The 23,689-nt window shown below is 43.8% G+C and overlaps 1 protein-coding gene across 1 annotated transcript in view; it reads left to right on the forward strand.

Moving 5' to 3' along the window:
* The first annotated feature begins 501 nt into the window (after window positions 1-501).
* Window positions 502-23,689, forward strand: part of CFAP54 (cilia and flagella associated protein 54) — a 358,105-nt gene continuing 334,917 nt past the window's right edge. Inside the window, exons 1-4 of the mRNA XM_058673646.1 lie at window positions 502-869; window positions 10,155-10,260; window positions 16,190-16,333; window positions 17,959-18,130. Of these exons, the coding sequence (XP_058529629.1) occupies window positions 541-869; window positions 10,155-10,260; window positions 16,190-16,333; window positions 17,959-18,130 (751 nt within the window). The 5' untranslated portion in view covers window positions 502-540. The remainder of the gene's footprint in view (window positions 870-10,154; window positions 10,261-16,189; window positions 16,334-17,958; window positions 18,131-23,689) is intronic.

The following is a 23,689-nucleotide window of genomic DNA, read 5'->3' on the forward strand; positions in this document are numbered from 1 at the left end:
CTAATGAGCTACGTTCTGGGGGAATAATCAATTCATTCTGTTCATTTTTAGCACAGGCTTGGGGGGGGAATCACAGGATTTATTTAGTCTCGGATACTCCATGTTTTATTCTGACTTAGGTCAAATGACTTAATCTCCCCAATCTTTGATTTACTAAACTGTAAAATAAAGATTATTGAGAGTGGTTATTATGATAAATATTAGCATGCAAGTTATGCTGATTCCATGAGATAGATTACAAGAACAATGCCTTACACTTGGAATTGTCACCACCAACATCCTTCTTATTCAGTGGTTGGGATTTGTGATCCTAAGGTTTCAGCTCCGACGCTGGCTGGTTCTCAGACCCTTGTCTGGTTTCCCTCAGTGGTGCCTGAGGAGAACCGGGGCACCGAGCGCGCGCTTCCTTCTTCTGTGCTCCTCTGCCCTCTAGGGGCCGCTGTTTTTCCCTGAGAAGCGCGCGGGATGTTCGGTTGCTGCGACACCGTCGCCAGGCAACCGCGTGTCCACACGCTCCGGGCCGGCTGGGGTCGGGGCAGTATGTCGGTGCCGGGCCTCTACTCCAGTTCTGTTTGCTATGAGGAGCCTCTCCCTTGCATATCGCTGGCAGAACTTCCACCCCCTCCCCCGTCGGCGACCTCGGTGTCCACGTCGCCCCTGGAGTCCAAGACGAGCACCCCGCGCCCGCTGCTGCGCGGTGCCAGTCCCGAGGACTCGTTGCCCCCGGCCTCGTTTTACGGGCCGCTGGACGCCAAAAACCCTCTCCTGGCCTCCTTCGAGAGGGAGATTCAGGAGTTCTTAGGTTTTATGAAGAAAAAGAAGGCTTTAGCGGCGACGGAGGAACTGAAGCACGAATTCCAGCGGCGCGGGTAAGCGGAGGCAGGGCGCTGGGGGCGGCCGGCCGGAGAGGGGCGCCGGAGGGCCTGAGGAGGACGCGCACGGCCGCGGAGGGCCCCAGGGCCTGGCCGGAGGGCGCCGGGGCACAAAGTTACCCCGTGGAGAGAGTTGAACAGTCCTTAAGTCCTGAGAAATGTTTCATCCTGGTCTTCTGCTGCGGCAAAATAAAAACAACCCAACGTCTCGCCATTTCTTCTAAGCGTCGCCTCGTTGCCTACTTGCTCCGTGCGGGTCAACTTGGGTTTCTCAGCTTGCCTTGTCCGTGTACAGTTTTTTGGTACGTGGAGGAACGGAAGCTCAGCCTCTCGCTGAAGTTTGGTTCCTGATACCATGAACATGTGCCTTGGTGTTGATGGCGTTCGGGTTACAGCGACTTCCTGATTTTGCCTCCTTCTGCACGTTTGCGTTTGGGGACATTCTGTTATTGTTATTACAGAGAATTGCAAGCAACCCGTTTTTAAGGCTCTAAAGTTTATCTTACCGTCTTTCTTTCCTGGTAAAATAAATTGCAGACGAAACAGTTATGTGGACAATTGGCAGAGGATATCAGAATGGAGAATTATTTGGATTTAGAATTTCTTGTTCACTCGCTCAAAATGAAGACATGGTTTTAACTAATATTTATTATTCCTGCATTTAAGTATTATTTAAGGGCCTGCACCATGATGTTGTAGGCTAAGCCTCAGTGGTGGCACCAGCATCCCATGTGAGTGTCAGTTTGTTTTGTGGCTGTTCCACTTCCCACCCAGCTCCCTGCTTATGGCCTGGGAAAGTAGTAAAGGATGATTCAAGTCCTTTGCCTTTGCATCCATGTGGGAGACTCAGAAGAAGCTCCTGGCTCCTGGCTTCGAAATCGACTCAGCTCTGACTGTTGTGGCCATTTTGGGGAGTGAACCAGCCAATGAAGGATCTCTTTGTTTCTCCTTCTCTGTCTGTAAACATGTTTTTCAAATAATATTTAGAAAAAACTATTTAGCATGTTCAATGTATCAGATACTGTTTTGGGAACTAGGAAAACTTCAAGGTAATAAAAAAATTAAAAAATCCCTGGTTTCATGGAGTATATATTTTTGTGAGTATAAATGGTCTCAAAACAAATACATAAGCAAAGGAGACAAAAGCAAAGAGAAAAATAGAACAAGAGGGTAAGGATGGAGGATAGGAGTGTTTCCAATTTAACTTACATTTTGGGGAGCATAGTCAGAGACAATTGGGGAAAATGACGAGAAAAATAAAAACATGACAGTATTGATGAGGAATTCTGTGCCAAAAGTAGACTACACAGGGAGAAAGAAAGTGGGAAGGATCTTGGATAGGATTGTGATTGTAGGAAGGGTGAGGAAGAGTTTAACTAGATATTGAGCTATAAATCAACTTCCAGGCAGAGCTACTGTGTAAGTACCTGTGAGTCTGAAAGTCAGAGGAGGTAGATATTTGGGGCTTATCAGCATCTTAATGATATTTAACTTGTGACACATGATGGAAAGCTAAGAGAGTGAGTATAGCTGGAGAGGAGGTGAGTGCAAGCCCTGTGTTTCCTGAACAAGGACCTGTCATCGTGATAAGAAGAAACTAAGGAGTACTCCCACAGAGTGCTTGGTGTGCTGGAAGCAGAGATAGTGCTCTAGGGAGAAAGGAAGGATCAGCTGTGGCAAGTTCAAGTAGGATTCCGACAGAGCCCAGAATGGACCAAGGAGAGCACATCACACCCCTACACTTAGAGCTGACAGTTCCCGTGTTTCTGCTTCCCCATCTTCACGACCGGCATTCCAGTCCAGACCAACACTGCCTCTTTCCCCCTTGTAGCCGTCGTCTCCAATCTAGCCTTCACGTAGCGGTCACCCGTTCCTAGCTCATGTTCTTCCACTGTATTACATTGCCTTTCAAAATAAAAATGAAGATGAGTTCTTGAAATCCCCCGGAGAATCAGGGTCTGAGAGTCCGACCTTGCCTTGCTCTCTCATCTGCGTTCCTGCCTCTTTTCTTTCTCAGGATTTTGTTGATAAAACAGATCCTGCAGTCTGCCACCCCAAGCCCTTTGTACCTGCTGTCTCCTCAGTCTGACATGCTTTTTCCAGTACTGGATTCCTCCTCTCCTTATAGATCTCAGCTCAGCTGTCACCACCATTGAGTGGCCGCTACTGCCGGTTCAAGTATTCGTTCATGTGTTATCTATGTGTTTTCTTGTATTTTTTTTTCTGTCTTCTCCGTTAGAATTTAAGCTGTCTAGTGATTTTTTTTGGATAGTGCAACTCCTTGTCATTGCTGTAGCTTGGGGATTGGAACATGGCAAACACTCAGAAATAATTAGTGTTGGATGAATCCAAAGGTTATTGTCTTTGTATTCTCAGTAACTTAAAGTACTAGGAGATCAAACCTTTGGTGCGCTACAGTAATCCCTCTTGGCTTGCAGGGTCAAAGACCCCCCAGTGGATGCTTCACACTGTAGATAGTACTGAACTCTCCAGATAGCCTGGTTTTCTTTTTCAGACACATTTGTACATATCTATGATAAAGCTTATGAATTAAACATGGAGATTAAACTTGATAAAACAGAACAGTCATGACAATATAATGTAGAAATAATGTGAATATAGTCTCTCTGAAAATCTTACTATTCTGTGATGATGTGGAGGATGTAACGATGATATGAAATAATGATTTCTTGTGAAGATGTGAATGATACAGTGACTAGGTGATGAAGTGAGGTGAATGACATGGGTCTTGTGATGTAGTATTCATCTCCTGTCATCCTGAAATAGATAACAGAGGGCAAGGCTCTCAGAAAAAAAATTACATGTATGTGTTCATGAGTGATAGGAGATTGTAATCCGGGATGCACCAGGTAGGACAAATCAGGTGCATGTGAAGAGGCTGAGGGGAGAAGCCTGTAAAGGAACCCCGGGGCGAGTCCCTGGGAGCTTCTCTTGCAATAAGGGTCCCGGCCCTGAAAGTCACAGCAGTCCTGTCATTGGTCCCTTTGTGGAGACAGCGTTGCTAGGTAAAAGTCTCATCTGAACTTCTGCTGTCTTGAAGAGATTTTCGTTATTGTGAAATGTTATGGGTGGACATGCAGACCTGGCAAGTCATCTGAGGCAAGCAAGGCTTGTTGAAGTGTGGGGAACTCTGGGGGATTTTAGAAAGTGCTTATGATAGTTCCCGTCTCAGGTAAACACAGAAGAGTGCTTGCCCACCCACCTCTTCTGTCTGGATCCCACAAGACTGGCTTCATGTTGGCATCAGCGGTTTTCACATTCAGTTTTCATGTTAATATTGACCTGAGCAGAAGGAGAATTATCTGCTTCATCAAGTCATAATGATATCAATGGTTGGATGACAGATTATGGGCTGACCCTGAATAACTGAAACCAAGGGGAAGAGGGTACCGCCATATTTAATCAGGTGGTTGAGAGTATCGTGAACAGTAAGGATTGAGGTGAACCTTAACAGTTCAATCTCACATGGAATTTATGTATTGATTTATATAACCATTTTGATTGAATGCTCAGTGTCTTCTAGTCACTGGTTATGTAGTGGTAGGACAAAGATGTGGAAATTTGTTTCTGGAGCTTGCATCTAGACAAGGAGATAGATTTCAGTAAACTCAATACATGAACAACAAGTACTGTGAGGTAGTCACTAAGAGCATGGCATGATGACTTAATAGGCTAATCCTGCCCTTGTAAGTACCAGGATCCCATATGGGCACCGGTTCATGTCCCAGCAGCTCCACTTCATATCTGGCTCCCTGCCAGAGAGCAGCAGAAGATGGCCTAAAGCCTTGGGACACTGTACCCACCTGGGAGACCCAGAAGAAGCTCTTGGCTCCTGGCTCTGGATTGGCTCAGCTCTGGCCATTGTGACCATTTGGGGAGTGAACTGGTGGATGGAAGATCTTTATGCCTGTTTCTCTTCCTATATGTAAATCTGATTTGCCTTCCCAATAAAAACAAATAAATCTTAAAAAGAAGTAGTTATTAAGCACTTCAGTGTACCAGGCATTATTAGGCACTGAGAATTCAGCAGTGAACCAAACAAAAATCCTTGTTGTCTTAGAGCTTACAGAGGGAGACTAGACAGTAAATATTACATGAGTGTATTTTATAGCAGTCTAGAAAGTGATAAATGCTAGGAAGAAAAAGAAGAAAAGGAATTATGGAGTGGGAGCCAGGAGGTTGCAATTTTTGGTAAGGTGGTCAGAGTAGATGATACTTTTCAACAGACAGACATAGGGGCAGGGCCTGCTTTTAAATGGTTAGAAAGGTAGCATTAAGCTGTGGTGTGGAGGTTGCCTGGGAGTCGATGGCACAAACAGAATAGGCAGGAGGAACAAGCGTGTAGGAAGGTCCTTGGCAGGAAAGAGTCAGGATTTTGGAGGAATGGTCAGAAACCCGTTCTGAGGAAGCATGGTGAATGCAGATTGAGTGGGACAAATGGAAATTAAAGGGTTAGATAGGACTTTGGAAGGCATTTGAAGAAGTTGGCGTTTATTACAAATGCAGTGGGAAGCCACACAGTAGTTTTACGCAAAAGAATTAACCTGATGTGATTTTGTCTTAAATTTTTTTTGTGTGATCATAAATAATGGAGCAGGAATGGTAGTGTAACCAGTCGGGAACCCAGGAGGCAAGAGTTGCCTTTATAATCTATTTGATGAGTGGTTGTTCTTAAAAATCAAACATGTTTCTTAGAATTTCAGGAGCTTAGCTGTACATAACAATTCATAGTATCTACGAATACAACTTAATATCATACTAGCAACGCCATTAAGAGTGTGATGCATTTTTTAAAAGCATGCTTTTGGTATAAGCATGTACGATTTACATAGTCTGCTTATCAAGTCAGCATTGTGTATTTAGAAACATTGTAAATATCCAGCAGCTACTTATAATCAAACAGTAAACCAAAATATGTTAATGTGAAAGCATGTTAAATGTATTTTAAATAGGATTCCTTAAAAACCTTGCTTTTTGTTATATAACCTTTATTAATTTAATGAGTGTTTTTCTTTTATGAGAAACGAACCTAGTCTCATCTAAATTTTTTTAAAGTCATGAGACAAATCTTCATTTTTTTAAAAAAAGTTTTGATTTTATTTGAAAGGGAGATTTACAGAGAGGAGAAACAAAAAGGATATTTCATCTGCTTCCAAAGGTCACATGGCAGGGTAGGCCATTCTGAAGCTGTGAGTCAGGAGCTTCTTTCAGGCCTTCCATGTGGGTGCAGGGGACCAAGGACTTGAGCCATTCGCCATTGTTTTCCCAGGCCACAAGCAGGGAGCTGGATTGAAGTAGAAAGTCAAGGTACAAACAGGTCATGCGCATATGGGATGTTGACACTGCAGATGGGAGATTAGCTTGCTATGCTACCATGCTGGTCCCCTCATTATCTCATTTGTCATGTTTGGAAGAATTAACTATTTCTTCTGTGTTATTTAAGAATTCTAGCAAGACTTGGGGAATTTCTTTAATTTTTTATATTTGTTCTAATATTTATGGTGTGAGTCAGCAATGAAAGGGAAAAGGTAAAAGACGAAACAAGCCCTTTTTGTACATCTTTATGGTTTATAACTACTACATTATTTATTTGACATTTACTTATTATCTAATATGTGTACATGTTTTTTACTCCAGAATATTATTTATCAGTCCACAAAGACAGGGATGCCTTGCTCCTGTCATTCAATATCATTTGATTAACCAAGCTAATTAAATGACATATTTTTTGAGGTTGTTTCATTAATATTCCAACACATGCATCACAAGCATTAGAGCCATCTCTGCTCCTTAAGTTGAGATGTTTGTGTGTGTGTGTTTAGGCTACCTCACACAATACCATAAAGGGCTTAAACAGAAGGAATTTATTTTCTCACAGCTCTGAAGGCAGGAAGCCCCAGATCAAGGTTTATTAAGGTCAGCTTCTGGAGAATGCTCTTTTCCTGGCTTGCAGAAGGCTGCTCTGTCCTCACATGGCCTTTGCTCTGAGTGAGTGAGGAGAGAGAAAGCAAGCGCTCTCCTCTCTGGACAGGTGGTCATCCCATCACCCAGGTCCATCCCACTCTCCTGACTTCATTTAGCCTTTGCTGCTGTCTTAGAGGCCTCTTCTCCAAATACAGACACCCTGGAGGTTAGGGCTTCAACCTAAGAATGGTGATAGGAGGATGCAAACGTTCAATCCGTATCGCTGTCTTGATCTAGAAATACATGAGAGGGAATTGGACCGTGGTGAAGAGAAATTTGGACTTCCCTGGAAGCATTAGATAAATTTTAGGAGAGAGGAAATGAGTGGTTAAATAAATGAATAAAATCAGCGATGATCTGGGAGTGTTTAGCTTACTCATTGACAACCGCACCCTGCTATGGAATGGCTAGGTTCAGTTCCTGACTTGGAATCTAGCTTCTCACCAGTGCAGACCCTGAAAGACAGCAGTGATGGTGCAAAGAACTGGGCTCCTGCCACCCACATGGGAAACCTGGATTGCATTCCTGGCTCCTGGCTCCAGTACCCAGTCCAGCCCTTGCCAGCTGTTCTCACTGGAGAATAAACCAGTGGATGGAAGCGTGCGTTCTCTGGCTCTTAAATATACCTGTCTGTCTGTCTATCTATCTGTCTAGTAAGAACAGTGATCTAGTACTCTTTCCAACTCTGATCAGAAAGCATTTTGGGAACATGGTATCCTTTGTTTTTCTTTTACCTGGTAGAAGGAATCAAAACTCCTAAATGGATTAACTGTGTTTGAGCCCTGAAGCCCTTTGTAGGAAAGATTAAAATAAGAACAAGGAATGTTTTCTTCTTTTCTTCCTTCCTTCCTTCCTTCCTTCCTTCCTTTCTTTCTTTCTTTCTTTCTTTCTTTCTTTCTTTCTTTCTTTCTTTCTTTCTTTCTTTCTTTCTTTCTTTCTTTTTTCCTTTCTAAAAATGCTACATGAACTAGACATACATTACCTATGGAGCTAGGCAACGAGTCATATAACCAAGGTCCTTATCTTGTGGCATTTGTATTCCAGAGGAGTGGAAAGCACAGTAGTAAAATGTTAACAGCATGAATGCAGTGAGGTTCTTCTTTATTCACTATATTTTTGGTATGTTGGTATTTCCTTTCTTGGGTTACTGTCACAGTGAAATGTGAAAAAGTGATAAATTATGCATGAAGGCAAAAGATGCAGAAGGGCTGTCACAATGCAAGTATTGAAGGAGAAGAATAGAGTTGGAGGACCGACATTCTGAATCTTGAGGCTTACTGTGAAGTTATAGTAATCAAGAAAATGCAATATTGGTCAAGGTATAGACAAATAGATCAGTGAAACGCATCATATAATTTTGATATAGATTCATATGAATATAGATAGCTGATCTTTGGTAGATGAAAAAAAATAATACAGTGGATGAAATACATGTGATAAATGGTGCTGGAACCACTGAATATACATATAGACACAAACTAAAATGAACTCAAAATAGGTCATTTCTGTAAAGGCGGTGCAACAAAATTTCTAGAAAATCGCATAGGAGAAAATCTGGATGGCCTTAGCTCTGGTGATGACTTTCTAGATATAACATAGAAGAAAAAAATCCATGAAAGAATGAATTAAGAAGCTGGACTTAATTAAAAAGAAATGTTTCTGCTCTATAAGAGAAACTGTCATAAAAATGAGAAGATAAACCAGAAACTGGGAAAACATTTTGCAAAAGACCTATCTGATAAAGGATATATTCAAAATATGTGAAGAACTCTTAAGACCCAACAATAAGAAAACAAACAACCTGACATTAAAAATGGTACAAAGACCTTAACACACACCTTCTCAAAGAAGATACACAGATGGGAAGCATATGAGGAGATGCTCCACATCGTATATCGTTAGGGAGATACAAATTTAGCAACATTGATACACCCTATATACCAATTGGAAAGACCCTATGTCCATAATGACCACACTCAGTGCCAACAAGGTGTGGATCAATGGGAACTCCGATTCACTGATGATTGGAATATGAAATATTATAGCCACTGTTTGAAAACCATTTAGTGGTTTCTTTTTTAAAAAGATGTATTTATTTTTATTGGAAAGTCAGACATACAGAGAGGAGGAAAGACAGGAAGATCTTCCATCTGCTCATTCACCCCCAAAGTGGCTACAATGGCCAGAACTGACCTGTGATCTGAAGCCAGGAGCTTCTTCTGGGTCTCCCACATGGATGCAAGGTCCCCAGGCTTTGGGCCGTCCTCGACTGGTTTCCCAGGCCACAGGCAGGGAGCTGGATGGGGAGTGGAGCTGCCTGGCCTGTTGGACATGAACTGGCTCCCATATGGTATCATGATGTATAAGGTTAGGATCTTAGCCACTAGGCTACCATGCTGGGCCCCTGTTTAGTGATTTCTTACAAAACTAAACATACTGTGTTATCCAGCAGTTTAGCTGGTTAGTATTTACTCAGAGGAAGTTAAAAACTTATGTCTACATAGTAACTTGCATGTGACTGTTTACAACTGTTTTATTCATAATTGCCAAAACTGGTCAATAACCAAGATGTGTCATTCAGCAGGTAAAAATAAAGTGAGTCATATTCAGACAGTGGAGTATTGTCCAGTGCTAAAAATTAGTGAGTGGTTAATCCATAAAAAGACATGGAGGAAAATTGCAGATTGAGATTACCATGTGAAAGGCTTCAGTAAGAGCAGTATGAATTCTACCTTCTGGAAAGAGCAGAACTGTGGCGATGCTAAAAAGACTAGTGATTAATGAGGATGGAGGGAGAAGTAGGGCATGACTAGGTGGGGCATAGAGGATTGTTAGGGAATGAAACCATTCTCTGCTATTCTAGTAGTGGTCACACGTTATTGCACGCTTGTCCAAATGCATAGAATGTACAAGAGTGAACTCCAGTGTAGACTTCAGAGAGCAATTGATAAGGGTGAGTCCATCGATATAGGGGATGGGGTGAGGGGGGATGCTATGCATATGTGGAGGCAACGGCTGTGTGGGAGATCTATCTTCCTCCTGTTCAGTCTTGCTTTGGGCATAAGCTGCTCCAAAAGGGTGTTTTTCAAATGCATGCAAAGGGCTTCAATCAGTATTTGGCATATAGGAAGCAATCGTTTTGACTGTAATTTCATTTATTATTAATCACGAGACATTAACTTTAAGGCACTTTGAGAAGACTTAGCATCAGCTAAGTTTTTAAGAATTGCTTGCTAATTAATCGAGGCTTCCTGCTGACTTTAAAGATGTCATTTTGTTTTTTATGATTTTTTACAGTGCCACCTCTTTGTTTAATATCTGGACCAAATACGCCCCCAGGCTGCCAGCTGACTACTACAACGAAAAGCTCCTGAAGGTCGGAGATAGCCTTTTTCTAATGAAAGTAAGTGCCTTTGGAATCCTGAGTACCGAAACAAAGCTCATCTGGCTAATTATGATGATGATTTGTCCTGCTATCATTCTTGCATGTTTTGACTTTTAAAAAGTGAGTACATAAAAATTGTAATGAGACACGATGACCAGAAGGGTGTTTTGTTTTATGACCTTGTGGTTGAGGTTGTGCAGTAGTGAAGAATCCTGAATGGCCAGGCTGCTGGCTCTGTGTGTGTGTGTATGTGTCCGTGCCTCCTGTGCACGACAGAGGGTGTGGTAAGCACATAACAGGAAGTGCTGAGTCATCATGTTCCTACCTTACACAAAGGAGCCCAGACACTACTTCCTGTTGTTTTTCACATGGGTGGCCTTGCCCAGGAGGGGAAAAAAAACCTTCATGGCTCTAGGCCTTGCCACAGTGTTGCCCAATTCCCAGTGCCCTGTTTTAATGAACTTTAACTTCTTAATGTTTCAATGTGTGTTGTTACATAGGTTTCCCATACATTGCCACATTTCTTGTTCAGTATTGAATTTAAAGCTGAATTTGGGCTAGTTCCATACGATTGCCTGTTGGACTTGGAATGCCATGGATCAGTGTACTTGGCTTGATAAGGCCACACCGTCATGACTTTTCCCATTCAGCTCTGGCATAATGCAAATTATTCTGTTACCTAAATTGTGAACAAAGAATTACTTTATCCCATGGGATTTCAGGCCAGACATGGGTAGTATTCAGTATTTTCTGAATCTTCAGTTTCTCAGCTTCTGCCACACTGATTTTCTGGACTCAAACCCTTTTAGTGTGGGAGGCAAATTTATCAAACAGAGGGTAAGATGTGGAGAAACTTTCATTATGAGGACTACTTTTCTTCTACTCAAAACTAGAGAATAACCTTAGCTGCAGGTAAACGGACATGAACCTGATGAACTTGAAAAGATAGCACTTCAAAAACCACAAGAACAAGCCAGGGGACATCCAGCTTGTGTTGACAGTAAATAGTAGGCAGTCCCCTCGCTAGCTCTTGGCTTCTCAGAGAAGGAGCTGGTAACATGCTGGGCTCCTGTGACGACTGTCTAGCTGGGCAGAGCGGATATTGGCAGAGGGAAGAGGAAGGAAGGTTTTACAAGTTGGTGAAACAAATTGACGATGAGTGATTGCCAAGAATTCAAAATGTTTCAGATAGAAAGGTCTAGCTAGAATATTAAAATCAATCAAAGGACAAAAGGCGTAAGAGGTATTTATCTACCCTAAACATGAATTGAGATTTTATTTTGGTTTCTAGCTTATCTCTTATTTCTATTCTAGTTACTAGGATTCTTTTGTGGAAAACTCACTCATCAGCAGAAATGTAAACAAGACAGCTTGCCTGTGGATGTGTCCCAGGGGGCCTGGCATCCGAGCAGGCAGTTCACACCCACAGCACTTGCTTTGAAGGAGACACAGTTGCAGGAGAGGATGCCGGTGAAGGTTGGCAACTGACTCCTGTGTAGGGCACTGCTTGCAGCTCCCCGGGTCAGTACTCTGTGGGTGATGCGAATGACGAAATGGACCCGGTAATGAGAATATAAGCATGAATTTGGGTTAATAAGAACCCCATGGCTTGCATTTTAATGAATTGATCTGATGGCAACTTCAAACTACTGACAAATGAGAGAGAGAGGAGAGAGAGAGGAGTGAAAGAGAGGAGTGAGAGGAAGAGAGAGAGAGAGAGAAAGGAGAGGAAGAGAGAGAGGAGAGAGAGGGAGAGAGACAAAAAGAGGGAGAGAGAGTAGAGAGAGACAGAAGCATAGCGAGTAAGCGAGAGAGAAAGAGGAGAGCGAGACAGAGGGAGGGAGAAAAAGAGAGGGAGAGAGGGAGAGAGAGGATGGGCTAGCTCACTTAACTGCCAGATGTGTTTTTCTTTTCCTTTTTTTCTCCTTTGCCTTTTTGTTTGTTTGTTTGTGTGGTTTCTCCATTGCCCTTTCGTTTTTTACTGTATAAATTTTATTTTTGATACTTTTTGCATATTTGATCAGGGTGCGAAGGGTCAAGGGCTTAAGGAAAGGGGGTAAGAGCATTGTTTTGACATTCTCTTTTTTCCTTCCTGAATCGGGGGAGGGAAGAGATAAGGAGAGAAGCCACACCCAGCCTCCCAACCATCTCAGAATCCCCGATGTGAGACATACTCCGAGGGTCCTGCTCAAGTGGTTTTGATAGTTCAGCAGTTCTGTATTGGTACCAATCTTGCCACCCCAGTCACGATGAAATCTCTCAAGACTCCACCGGCTGACATAGTCTGCCTTTGAGTCTCCGTTTGCCCAGGTCTTCACTGCCAACACTTGACTGGGGTAGTTGATTGATTTGTTCTGTCCTTCATCCTCTGTTATGGTACCAGGTGTCCTCTGCAGGCTCCAGTGTACTGCCATATCCTCCATGTGCACCTGGATATGCTGTGCACTGCTCTGTCTAAAACACCTAGGAGGCCCAGCTCTGACACATGCATTCCATGGTCAGACCATGGAACCTGCAATTTCCTCCGTGGTTGGAGTTATGATTCCAGTGGTCCAGTTGGGGGGATTCCCAAAGAAACCTCTTCTGAGATAATCCCAGACCTGATTCTTGTGTGTGAATGCCAATAAAGGGTCTGGCACAATCTGTCACCCAAATTGGCCTTCACGCACACTGTTAGTAGCAATAGTTGGGTCAGTTGTCTCCAGCCCTGTCTTCTACGCAAACTAATGTATGTTGCAGTCCAGCCCAGTCCTGCCCACTGCACACTTGGCACCCCAATGCAAACCAGTGGGAGTTGTAGCCTAGTTGGAGTGATATGCAATAACCTCCACCAGGTCCACCTCCTGCCCTGGATTCCGTGCTTGCCAGTATGTACAGCAGACTGATCCAGTCTGTCCCATATCCTATTCAGCTCTCATACATGTCAATGGGCATTGAAGCCTACTTCAAACCAATGAGACCCCACTATTCAGCCCACAATTGTGCCAGCAGGTGCCAGTTACTTTTTATCTTACCATGCTTGTCCCCGTCCTGGTTGTCATGCTCACCAGATAGAGTGGCAACCCAAGAGGGAGATGCCCACTATTTCTCTACTGGGTCCACTCCTACTCCCGGATCTTGCACTTTCCAGGTGGTACTGCAGTTTAGCTAGACAGAGTTTTCCCCTGTGCCAGAATCTGTTAGTTGATGCTGCAGCAAAGCCGAACCATCCTTTACCTCCTCTAGCTTATGCATGTACCAGTAGGTACAGTTCGCCAGCCTGGCTTATCTCCGATCCAGCTTACATGCAGGCCAACAGGTGTTATAGTCCTGCCCAGCCTGGTCTGCCCCTGATCACAGTTAGGTTCACCAGTGGGAATAGTGGTCCAGCAGGGGATATCTCTGCAGCCCCCCTACTGGGTTCACCCACTCTCCCCCAGGTCTCACGTGTGCTGGTTGGGTGCTGCAGTCCACTCTGGTATGTATGGCCCGCCTCACCTCGGCATTTGTCAGTAGGTGCTGTATTCTGGCCCAGCCCAGCCCAGCCAGCCCCCAGTCCTGGCCCAAGTGTGAACTGGCTAGTATTGCAGCCCAACCCGGCAGGACCCATATACTATTCTGGCTCCCGGATTTGCCCGTGGGTGATATGAACTGGTCCAGTCTGGCTTGCCCCAGACCTGAGCCAAAGGTAAGCCCATAGGTGCCGTAACATTGTCTGGTCTAGGCTGCTCCCTTTCTTGGTTCTTGTGCTCACCTGCAGGGATTGTGTCCCAATAGAGGAGTTGCCAAATTCCTCCATCAGAACCTCTCCCAATACCAAATCTCGTGCACACTGTTGAGTCCATGGGTTAGCCTACTTAGTTTACCTCCTGTCCCAGCAGGAACAGTGGCCTTTCCTGACCAGCCTTCACCCATTCCAGTTCTTGCTGTTGGGTGCTACAGCCCAGCCTAGCCTGGTCCATACCCAGACATAGCTCACACATGGCTCAGCAGGGACAGAAGACAGCTCAGCGCATCCTATACCCCATCCTGGTTCTCATGAACTCCAATGGGTACTGGAGGTCAGCCCAGTCTTGCATTCCCCAGACCCAGTCCACACTGGTGCAGAGGGAGACTAGATCCATATCCTGACCAGACTGCAGTCCCCACGCTGGCCCCCACTCTCACCAGTTTGACCCACAGTCGAGCCAGGGTGTCCCTTTAGCTCCCCAGCCAGGCCTGATTTCAACCATTGATCTCGTGCGTGCCAATGGTTGATCTGTCCAAATTTGGTATAGTCCCTCCGCTGTCTTGGCCTTTGCCTTTGGATGCTGTAGCCTGGCCTGGACCAGCCAGCCTCAAGTCCCAGTTCTCGCTGGTGGGTGTTGCTACCTGGTCCTATTCAGTCTGCTCATATCCCTGACTCATGTAAACCAGTAAGTGTGGAAGCCTAGCCCAGCCTGACCTGTACTCTATCCTGTTTTCTATCCTGTTTTCTGCCCTTGCAGTGGGCTGTGGTTTGCTCAACCCTTCCTGGTCTGCCCCCTTCCAAAACCAAGTCACACTTGCCGATTTATGGAGCTACTCTACCCAACCTGCCTAACACTCAGGCCTGGACACGTGCTCATCAGCAGGAGCTATGATCCCTGAGGGGAGTTTCCCAGGTTTCCGTGCTTGGATCAGTCCCAGATCCAGATCTCACACATACCCAACATGGCCTGCCCCATCAGTCCTGGCCTTTGTATGAGCTTGTGCGGCCCAGCCCATCCCACACCCTGTTTTAGGGTTCTCATGTGGGTACTGCACCCTGGACCTGCCCCGCTTGTTCCCAGCCCGATTATGGGTGAGCATTGGTGAGTTCCATGGTCATGCCTACCTCAACCCATCGCCATTCCAACTCAGGATAACCAGGGGGACGTGTAGTTTCATAGGATTGAGCCCACATATACCCCACAGAATCCTTCTCTGGCCCTGATTCTCTTGTGTGCTGATTGGTGTCATGGCCCAGTCTAATGTGACCCATCCCCTGTTCTGACACTCATTGTCAGATACTGGGATCTAGCCCTGCCAGACAGGCTCCCAGTCATAGCTTACCTGTGCGCTGGCGTGTGGTGGTCAGCCATGTTCCATGCTTACAATCCCAACCCGGGACTTCTATGTGGGCTGGTGCATCGGTCTGACCCAAAAATATCTTCAGGTCTCTCCCCTCCAAACCACCATGTCTCAGTCCTCTTGTTTACCTGTAAGTACAGTGGCCCTGTCGTTGGGTGTCCCTCAGGATTCATTCCTCGCCTATATGTACCGTGGCCTCATCCATGGATGTCCCTAGGCAGTAATTTCATACCCCCAAGACTCCAGAGCTCGATGCTAGGCAGCCAGCAGGCAGAGCCCAGTGCCAGTTGGCGCTCTGGCCACCCACAAACCCAGGGCCTTCCCTGTGCCTAGCAGTGTTGGATGGGGAGCTAGCATTCCCCGCAGGAAGTCTGGGATGGCATGGGTACCCCCAGCCATGTGGCTGTGGCTGGGGGACCCAGATACCCATGCTGCTGCTCAGACTTATCTGGACTCCACCCACCTTCTTCACTGCCCTTAGACTTGGTCCTACGCCAAAGTGCAACTCTGTCTTTGTCCCTCTGTCTCTCTGGCCCCCTCCCTAGTTTAATCTGTTCAGGTAAGCTAACATGGTCTGGTGATGCTATATTTTGTGACCTGTGTCCTAAAAACTCAAATATTACCCCTTATACTGCAGCGGCGGATATTCTTGTCTTATGTTGGTTCCATTAAAGGCAAGCTTGTTGTAAAGAGAATTAAATGCAATGATGCACATAAATTCCCTAGCACGGTATCCATTACAAAATGTGCATGTTAAAAAAGGAGTAACAAAGTGTATTCATAAACATTTATTCTGTGAAGAGCAATATGAATACTGCTTACTGGGAGGCAAAACGGTATTTTGAAACTTTTCTTTCTTTGTATCTTTGCTTTTTAGGAGTACAAACTGGCCCTTCTACAGTGCTACGGGAGATATCTTCAGCAGTTCAGCATGGATTTTGACGAGAACAAGGCTGATGTGAATGAATTCAAAGCTTCCTTTTTTCCAAAAGGCTTTGGAGATGCAACTGCTGGACTTACGGTAAGATGAAGGGAGCAGCTCAGGTAGCTGCCACTTGGGACCACCTGTGCCGTGCATTCCACTGTCCAAAGTCTCTAGATGTCTCTTACTTACTTGGCTTAGCATGTAGCTCTGTACACATCTGTTTCTTAATAAGTGCTTCTGGTGCTGGGTGTGAAGACAAAGTTGCTAAATCCTGTAAAGATGCTTTACGGATAGTGTTATGGTTATTAGATATCTAGTATTTATAGTGAGCTTTTAGTTTACAAAGTGCTTTGAAAAGCATTGCTCTTTATAATAACTCTCTGTGATAGAGAAGTGAAAAATAAAGCCGATCACAGTTTTGGTACAAGGCAGTGGCTCCATAGATGTTTTGATACAATTATTTTGCATTTTTTCCAACAGCAGTATTAGATTTTACTGATTGACTCATTGGTTGAGCAGTAACTACTTGGTTGTGCTCTTCTAGATGTGCTCTGTAAGCCATCATCTTGAAGGCTCATGAGAATCTTGGAAGGTGAGCACTGTTAGGCCTCTTTTATAGATGCAGAGGCCTATTTAAAGTAATGGGTAGGATTGGTGTGTAACCCCTGGTCATTCTGAGCCTGGAACTGTTATTCCATACTTGGTGACTACTCAAAACCTTGGAAATAGCTTTAGATGAGCAGGAAAGTGGAGAACTATTTAGTGGTTCAGTTTGGCTGGACCATACATACAGGAGCGAGAATGCTGGGCAGTGCAGAATGATAGCCTACTGAATTTTGACTCTTTCCTGAGCTAGCCAATGACACAGTCATCTCGTGGGTGGCAGGAGGTCTGAGGTCCTGGTCAGTTCTGTGATAGCAAGGATGAACAACAGGCACACCTCTGGGTGCAGCTTGCTAAGCTGGTATTCTGCAGATTAGGCATATCTGATGCATTTTTTGATTCCTGGTATTTTCAGCTTGGGATGGGTTTATGGAGATGTTAACTCCTATTGCAAGCTGAGAAACATCTTTATATCTGAATCTGTAAGTAGCTTCAGTGCCACTGGGTTTATGAAATTAAATCAGTCCTGTATGCCTGGTGATAGAGATTTTTGAACATTTGTCTTCTGCTTTTGCATTTCTTTAGACTCACAAAAGCCTATCTCGACTAAGAAGCTGTTTCAAAGAAAGCTAACATATATATATATATATTTTATTTATATATATTTTTATTTTTATATATGTTTTATTTATATATTTATATATTCTTATATTTTTATTTTATTACATATTTATATATATTTATATAATATACAACATACAATATAAATATAAATATAAATATAAAATATTTATAACAAATATAATATATAATAATATTATCTATTTTATTATATTTTTTATATATTTTACTTATATATTTATATATTTATTATATATTATATATTCATATATTTATTTCTATATTTGTTTATATTATTAATATATGTTATATATTTTATTTATATATTATAGATATTTTATTTATATGTACATATTTTATTTTTTCCCCTTGCACCAATCAATTAGGTTAATTAAGCAGAGTTGTCTCCCTTTTAGTGTTTTATGTCTTGAGAGCTTCTGGTCTAAGTGCCATAAGCTTTATTTACATTCCTCTCTCTGTTTTCCCGTGTGTTTCAGTTTCATGCTTTAAATGGCAAAAACATTTGTAGCTACCAGCTGGTGTGTGACAGCGATGTGAAACTGCAGAACAAGGAGTCGGTGAGCCAATGTCTGCAGATCCTGTCCTCCCTGAGGCTCGTCATGCAGGTGGCGCTGCCGCAGGAGCACCTCTGCTGGATCGTCTTCAACGGTACACCCCGGCCTGGTGCCTTGTTACCTGTGTCACTTAGACTGTGAGCTCACACGTGTATGTGTTTCATCATAGGTGATTGTGAGGGTTGTTAATGCCTTGGTTACATTTTAGTCTATTGTTGTAAAGCAGGAACTTGATGTGTGTCTTTGGGTTTTCCATTAATGGAAGGGTCAGGGTCTGTGGGTTTAATCAGTTTGGGGTGTACAGGCAGCAGGGCTTACAGTTCATATTGGGAGCTGTGAAACGTAAGTGGAGCACAATCAAAAAACTACTCTAGGTTAGACTGCACGTATCGTTCATTGATTGGTCTTATCTAAATATTCTAGCCGATGGATTTGGCTTTCTTACATAGAAACTTTTTTTGAATAAAATTTATTTTACTTGAAAGTCAAAGTTATACACGCAGAGAGAAAAGGGAGAGACACATCTTCCATCTGTTGGTTCACTTACCAAATGGCTGAATGGCTAGGGCTGGACAGGTCTGAGGTTGGGAGGCCAGGAGCTTCTTCCTGGTCTCCCACAAGGATGCAGATGCCCAAAGCCTTGGGCCTTCCTCCACTGCTTTCCTATGCCAATACAGGAAGTGGAGTAGCCCAGACTAGAATTGGCACCTCTGTGGGATGGTAGAAGATTAGCATACTATGCTACTGCACCAACCCCTACATGGCAACTTTCTGCTTCTACTTAATTTTGTAAGAGTTGCTCTGAGAATGTACATATCCCCACTGACACACACACACACACACACGCGCGCGCACACACCTCAAGACTAAAAATGTTGCTGTGTTCTAAAGTTACAACGTTGCCCTGTTTGTTGGGATACGTTTTTTCTTTTAATTTTGTATTTAGTATTTTGAAACTGCATTGCATATACAAGCATTCCAAAAGATTTATTTTCACCTAAAATGTCAGCTTTTACAAAATTGACTACAGTTATGCATTGCTTTAGAGATGGGGGAGGGAGAAGAGGCCTTATATGATAGTTCAGTGGCTAAATCCTCACCTTGCAAATGCTGGGATCCCATATGGGCTCTGCTTTGTGTCTGAGTCTCCCATGTGGGTGCAGAGTCGCAAGGCTTTGGGCCATCCTCTGCTGCTTTCCCAGGCCCCAAGCAAGGAGCTGGATGGGAAGTGGAGCAGCTGGGACATGAACTGGTACCCATATAGGATTCCAGTGCATGCAAGGTGGGGATTTAGTCACTGAGCCATCACTCTATGCCCAAAATAAAATAAATCTTAAAGAAGAGGACAACTAATTTCTAGTTATGTATTTTTTTTTGTATTTAAATCTTTACTTGAGAGGCACACAGAGACAGAGATGATGGATATGGAGAAAGCAAGGGAAAGCTGCTCCCCACTGGTGCACTGCCCAGATTTCCCCAACCACCTGGGCTGGCTTGAAGCAGTAGCTGGGTGCCCAGAGAGAGCTCTGTCCCAGTTTCGCTTGTGGGACACAGGAACCCGCTGCTTCCCAGGGTCTGCATTAACAGGGATCTGATGCCAGGAGCCAGGCCAGGTAGGAAAAACCAAGATGCTCCAATATGGGATACCAGTGTCTTCACTAGCATCTTAGCCTCTCAGCCAAATACCCGCTGCATATTTAAACATTTTTGTGTGTGTGAACAGACAGTGCTCGTACATTGTTACGGGGTAAAGGGCCAATGTTTCAATACATATGCTCACCATAAAGTGATCAAATCAACAACCTTTCTGTTTCTATGTTTTGTGTTTGAAGTTGTTCAGCTCTTGTCTTCCCAGTTCTTTACGCCAGGTAGGATCCACTAGTGTGGACTCGAGTCACCTCGCTGTGCTGGGCAGCACTAGGACTTGTTACTACGCTCTGACTGCCTCACACCTCTGAGTCAACACCATGACCTCCCCTTTCGCACCCCTCCCAGACTGTAGCAATCACTCTTCTCAGATCAAATGCTTGCATGCATTTGCATAGGAAAGCTCCCGACTCCCAGCTTCGGACTGGCCCAGCTCAGGCCATTGCCATCATTATGGGCAGTAAACCAGCAGATAGAAGATCTCTCTCCCAGCCCCTGTAATTCTGACTTTCAAGTAAAATAAATAAATCTTTAAAAGGAACACATAAAAAACCTTCCGCATAGGAGAGGGGATCTGTGCTGTTTGTTTTCTGGATCTGACTTACTTCAGTTAACCTGATGACCTACACTTGGCAATCCATGTTGCTGCAAGTGTCAGAATGTCATTCCGTTTTTTGTGACTGAATGCTGTTGCCTTTTGTTTATGCCACATTTTCTTTATCCATTCATCTGTTGATGGGACTTAGGTTGATTCCATAGCTTGGCTGCTGGGAGTATTCCGTAGAGAACATGAGAGTGTTGATCTCTGTTAAACAGGCTGTTTTAATCTCTTTTGGCTAGATCTCCAGACTTGGGACATCCGGGGAATATGGTTGATGTATTTGTGTTTTTTGAGGGCTCTGCATGTTCTCTTTAATGGCTGTACGAAGTTGCATTTCCACTAACAGTGTTCAAGGGTCTCCTTTTCTCCATGTCTCTGCCTGCATTTGTTACTTTTTATTTTTCTGGTAGTGGACATTCTAACCGGAATGACATGATGTTTCATTGTGGATTGGATGTGCATTTTCTTGATGGTTAGTGAATATTTTTGTTCATTTATTTGAGAAGAAAGAGACACATGGCAGAGAGAGAGACACAGAGAGAAACATGCTTTTTATATTCACCAAATTCCCGAAGCAGTTGGAGGCCAAAGCTTGGAGTAGGAAATTCATTTTAGGAGTGCTGTGTGGATGGTAAGAATCTGACTTCTTGAGCCATCACCACTGCTTTCAGCAGCCCAGATTAGCAGGAAACTGGAGTAAGGACCTGGAGCCGGCACCTGAGCCCCTGTAATCCAGTGTGGTACCTGAATGTGCTGAACCAAAGCTTAACCACATGCCAAATACACACCCTCGTGTTTAATAAAAGATTGATTCAGTTGTTTGAAAGCTGGGAGACTCTGAGCAGGAGTGTGAGAGAGATCTGTCCATTGGTTCACTCTGCAAATGGTTCACACTGCTCAGACTCAAGCCGGGAGTCTCTTCCAGGTCTCCCATGTGGCAGAGTCCCAAGGCTCTGGGCCATCCTCTACTGCTTTCCAAGGCCAGAAGCCTGGGAGCAGCTGGGACACAAATTGGTGCCCATATGGGATCCCAGCACTTGAAGGCAGAGTATTGGCCTATTGTGCCATCATGCCAGCCCCCAGGAAAGCTGTTTCGAATGGGATTGCTCATATAATTTTTTAACAAGTTTGTTATTGGAGTATAAAGATGCCACTGGTATGTTGATTTTGTAACCTGAAACTTTATTTTTCAGTTTTGGTAATGAATTGAATGAGTCTTTAGGGTTTTTTTTTTTTTTAATTTGGAGAGGTATGTCAAATATACCTACAAGGATAATTTTACTTAGTCCTCTGCTGTTTGTGTGCTGTAGGTAATATATTCGTAAACAGAAAACCATCACAGTGTATTTGATGTGCAAAAGACCAAAGGACTTAAAGAAAATATATGGCATTTTCCCTGATTCATGCAGCTGGAAATATATCTTCTAATCTTTTGCTTCTTCGCATACCTCAGATCATATTTTGTTTGAAGTGGCTCTTGTGTGCTGCCAGCGAGGAGGTTAACTGCTGGGATTTACTGGTCCAGTGATGCCTAGTGTCTTATGCCTGGTCATCCTCAAGTGTTATCTGTCATTCTTGTGTCTCCACTGTCCCCTGTCCCCCTGAATTGCTCTCATGTCTTGGCAGTGACAGAAGGGCAGGGATATTGCCAAGGGTGGGGCCCTGTGGTTAGGCTTTGCTTGACAGGTGATCTTTGTCTCTTCAGTCCTCTTAAAATTGTGTCCCTACACACAGACACACATAGGCACTTTCTTATAAAGAAGAAAAGATCAAGTGAATTCCTTATGTTTAATAGTCTTTTTTTGGGGGGGTATCACATTCTAGATTATATCCTGCTTCCTCAATTTATTTTCATTCAGTCCTGTGTTTTCAGACTCTAGCCAGGTTCCTGTATGTGAATCTAATTTGTTAACTCTGCCTACCGAATTGTATGCCAGACTTTCATACACCCCTCTAATTTCACCAAATAATTCTTGAGTGAATGCCCTTGCACGTGTCCTTTTATAGACCTATGTGAGACTTTTCTGGGATCTCTGCCCAGGAGTGGGATTGCTGCGTTGTCAAAGATACACATATTTCGTTTCTCTAGCTACTGCCCCAGTTTTTGTGTATTCATCTAAAATTTACTGAATAACCACCATGTGCCAGGCATTGTTCCAAGTGCTAGGGACATAGGAGTGGGCAGCAGACAAAAACCCCTGTTTTCAAGCCTACTTCTGCTGCAGGGAAATAATAGATACATGAGAAGTGAAGAGTGTCAGATGGTGGTGGTGCTATGGGGAAGGAGGAAAAGCAAGAAGCTGATTCGGAGAGTGGGGGCTGGGCTGGCGATGGTCAGAGAAGGCCTGAGGAATACGACCTGACAATATGGGGCAGAGACCTGAGTAGGTTAACCATCTAGAAGTTTGAAAGAAGGATGTTCCAATTGAGAAAAAAACAGGTGCAAAAACCCTGAAATTTTGACAGTTTGGAATTTGGTGAAAATATATTAAGCTGCAAAGATTAAATGGATTTTGATAAATTGTCAAAATATATTTGACCTTGCAAACAACTTATTCTATTTCCTTTTCATTGATTATTTTGACACATACCCTGATGTCTTAAAAAATATTTTCCATGTGTTTGAAAGGCAGAGAGAATGGTTGAGAGATGGAGAGAGGTCTTCTGTTGGCATATTTACTCATCAGATGCTCGTAGCAGCTAGGACTGGGCAGACCAAAGCAGTATCCCAGAATTCAGTCCATGTTGCTTATGTGGTGTCAGTGACCCAAGTGACTGCGCCATCAACTGCTGCCTCCCAGGAGGTACATTGGCACTGAACTACAGCAAAGCGCAGGTAGCCGGGACTTGGGCCCATGTGCCCTGATGAGGAGGTTAGGTGTCCCAGGGGGCTGCCCAGTGCTGCGGAACATGGCTACCCCGTCTTTCTCTTAGAACCATCCATCTGGGTTCTCAGGTGTTGGACTATTGCGTATTTTACTTTTCGGCCAGCTTGGACCCTGAATCTAACTTAGATTATATTGGCAGTGACCTTGTTTGATGAAAAGGAATCACATGACCAGACCATGAACTTATATAAGGGACTTAGTTAAAAACAAAACAAAACAAAATAAACTCCTAAGGTGTCCTGACGTTGAAATCATTCAATCCACGGTCCATGCTATACCATTCGCGCTCTCCGTCTGACTTCTCTGCTGGGAACTTGTGAGCCATGCCAAGATTCTGAACTCGTAGAGAAGGATTCAGTTACAGTCAGACTATATTAGGGCTGGAAAGGCTAAATGCACATTTTTTTTTTTTTTAATACAGAGGGCCCCTGTCATTCCTGAAGGCTGCCCCTGAGACTTTCTTAAATTCTTTAGTGCCCTGATACCCACGTCTTTATCCAGGCTCCTAGTCTATACC

Source organism: Ochotona princeps, chromosome 15 (assembly GCF_030435755.1).
Source record: "Ochotona princeps isolate mOchPri1 chromosome 15, mOchPri1.hap1, whole genome shotgun sequence".
Taxonomy (NCBI): domain Eukaryota; kingdom Metazoa; phylum Chordata; class Mammalia; order Lagomorpha; family Ochotonidae; genus Ochotona; species Ochotona princeps.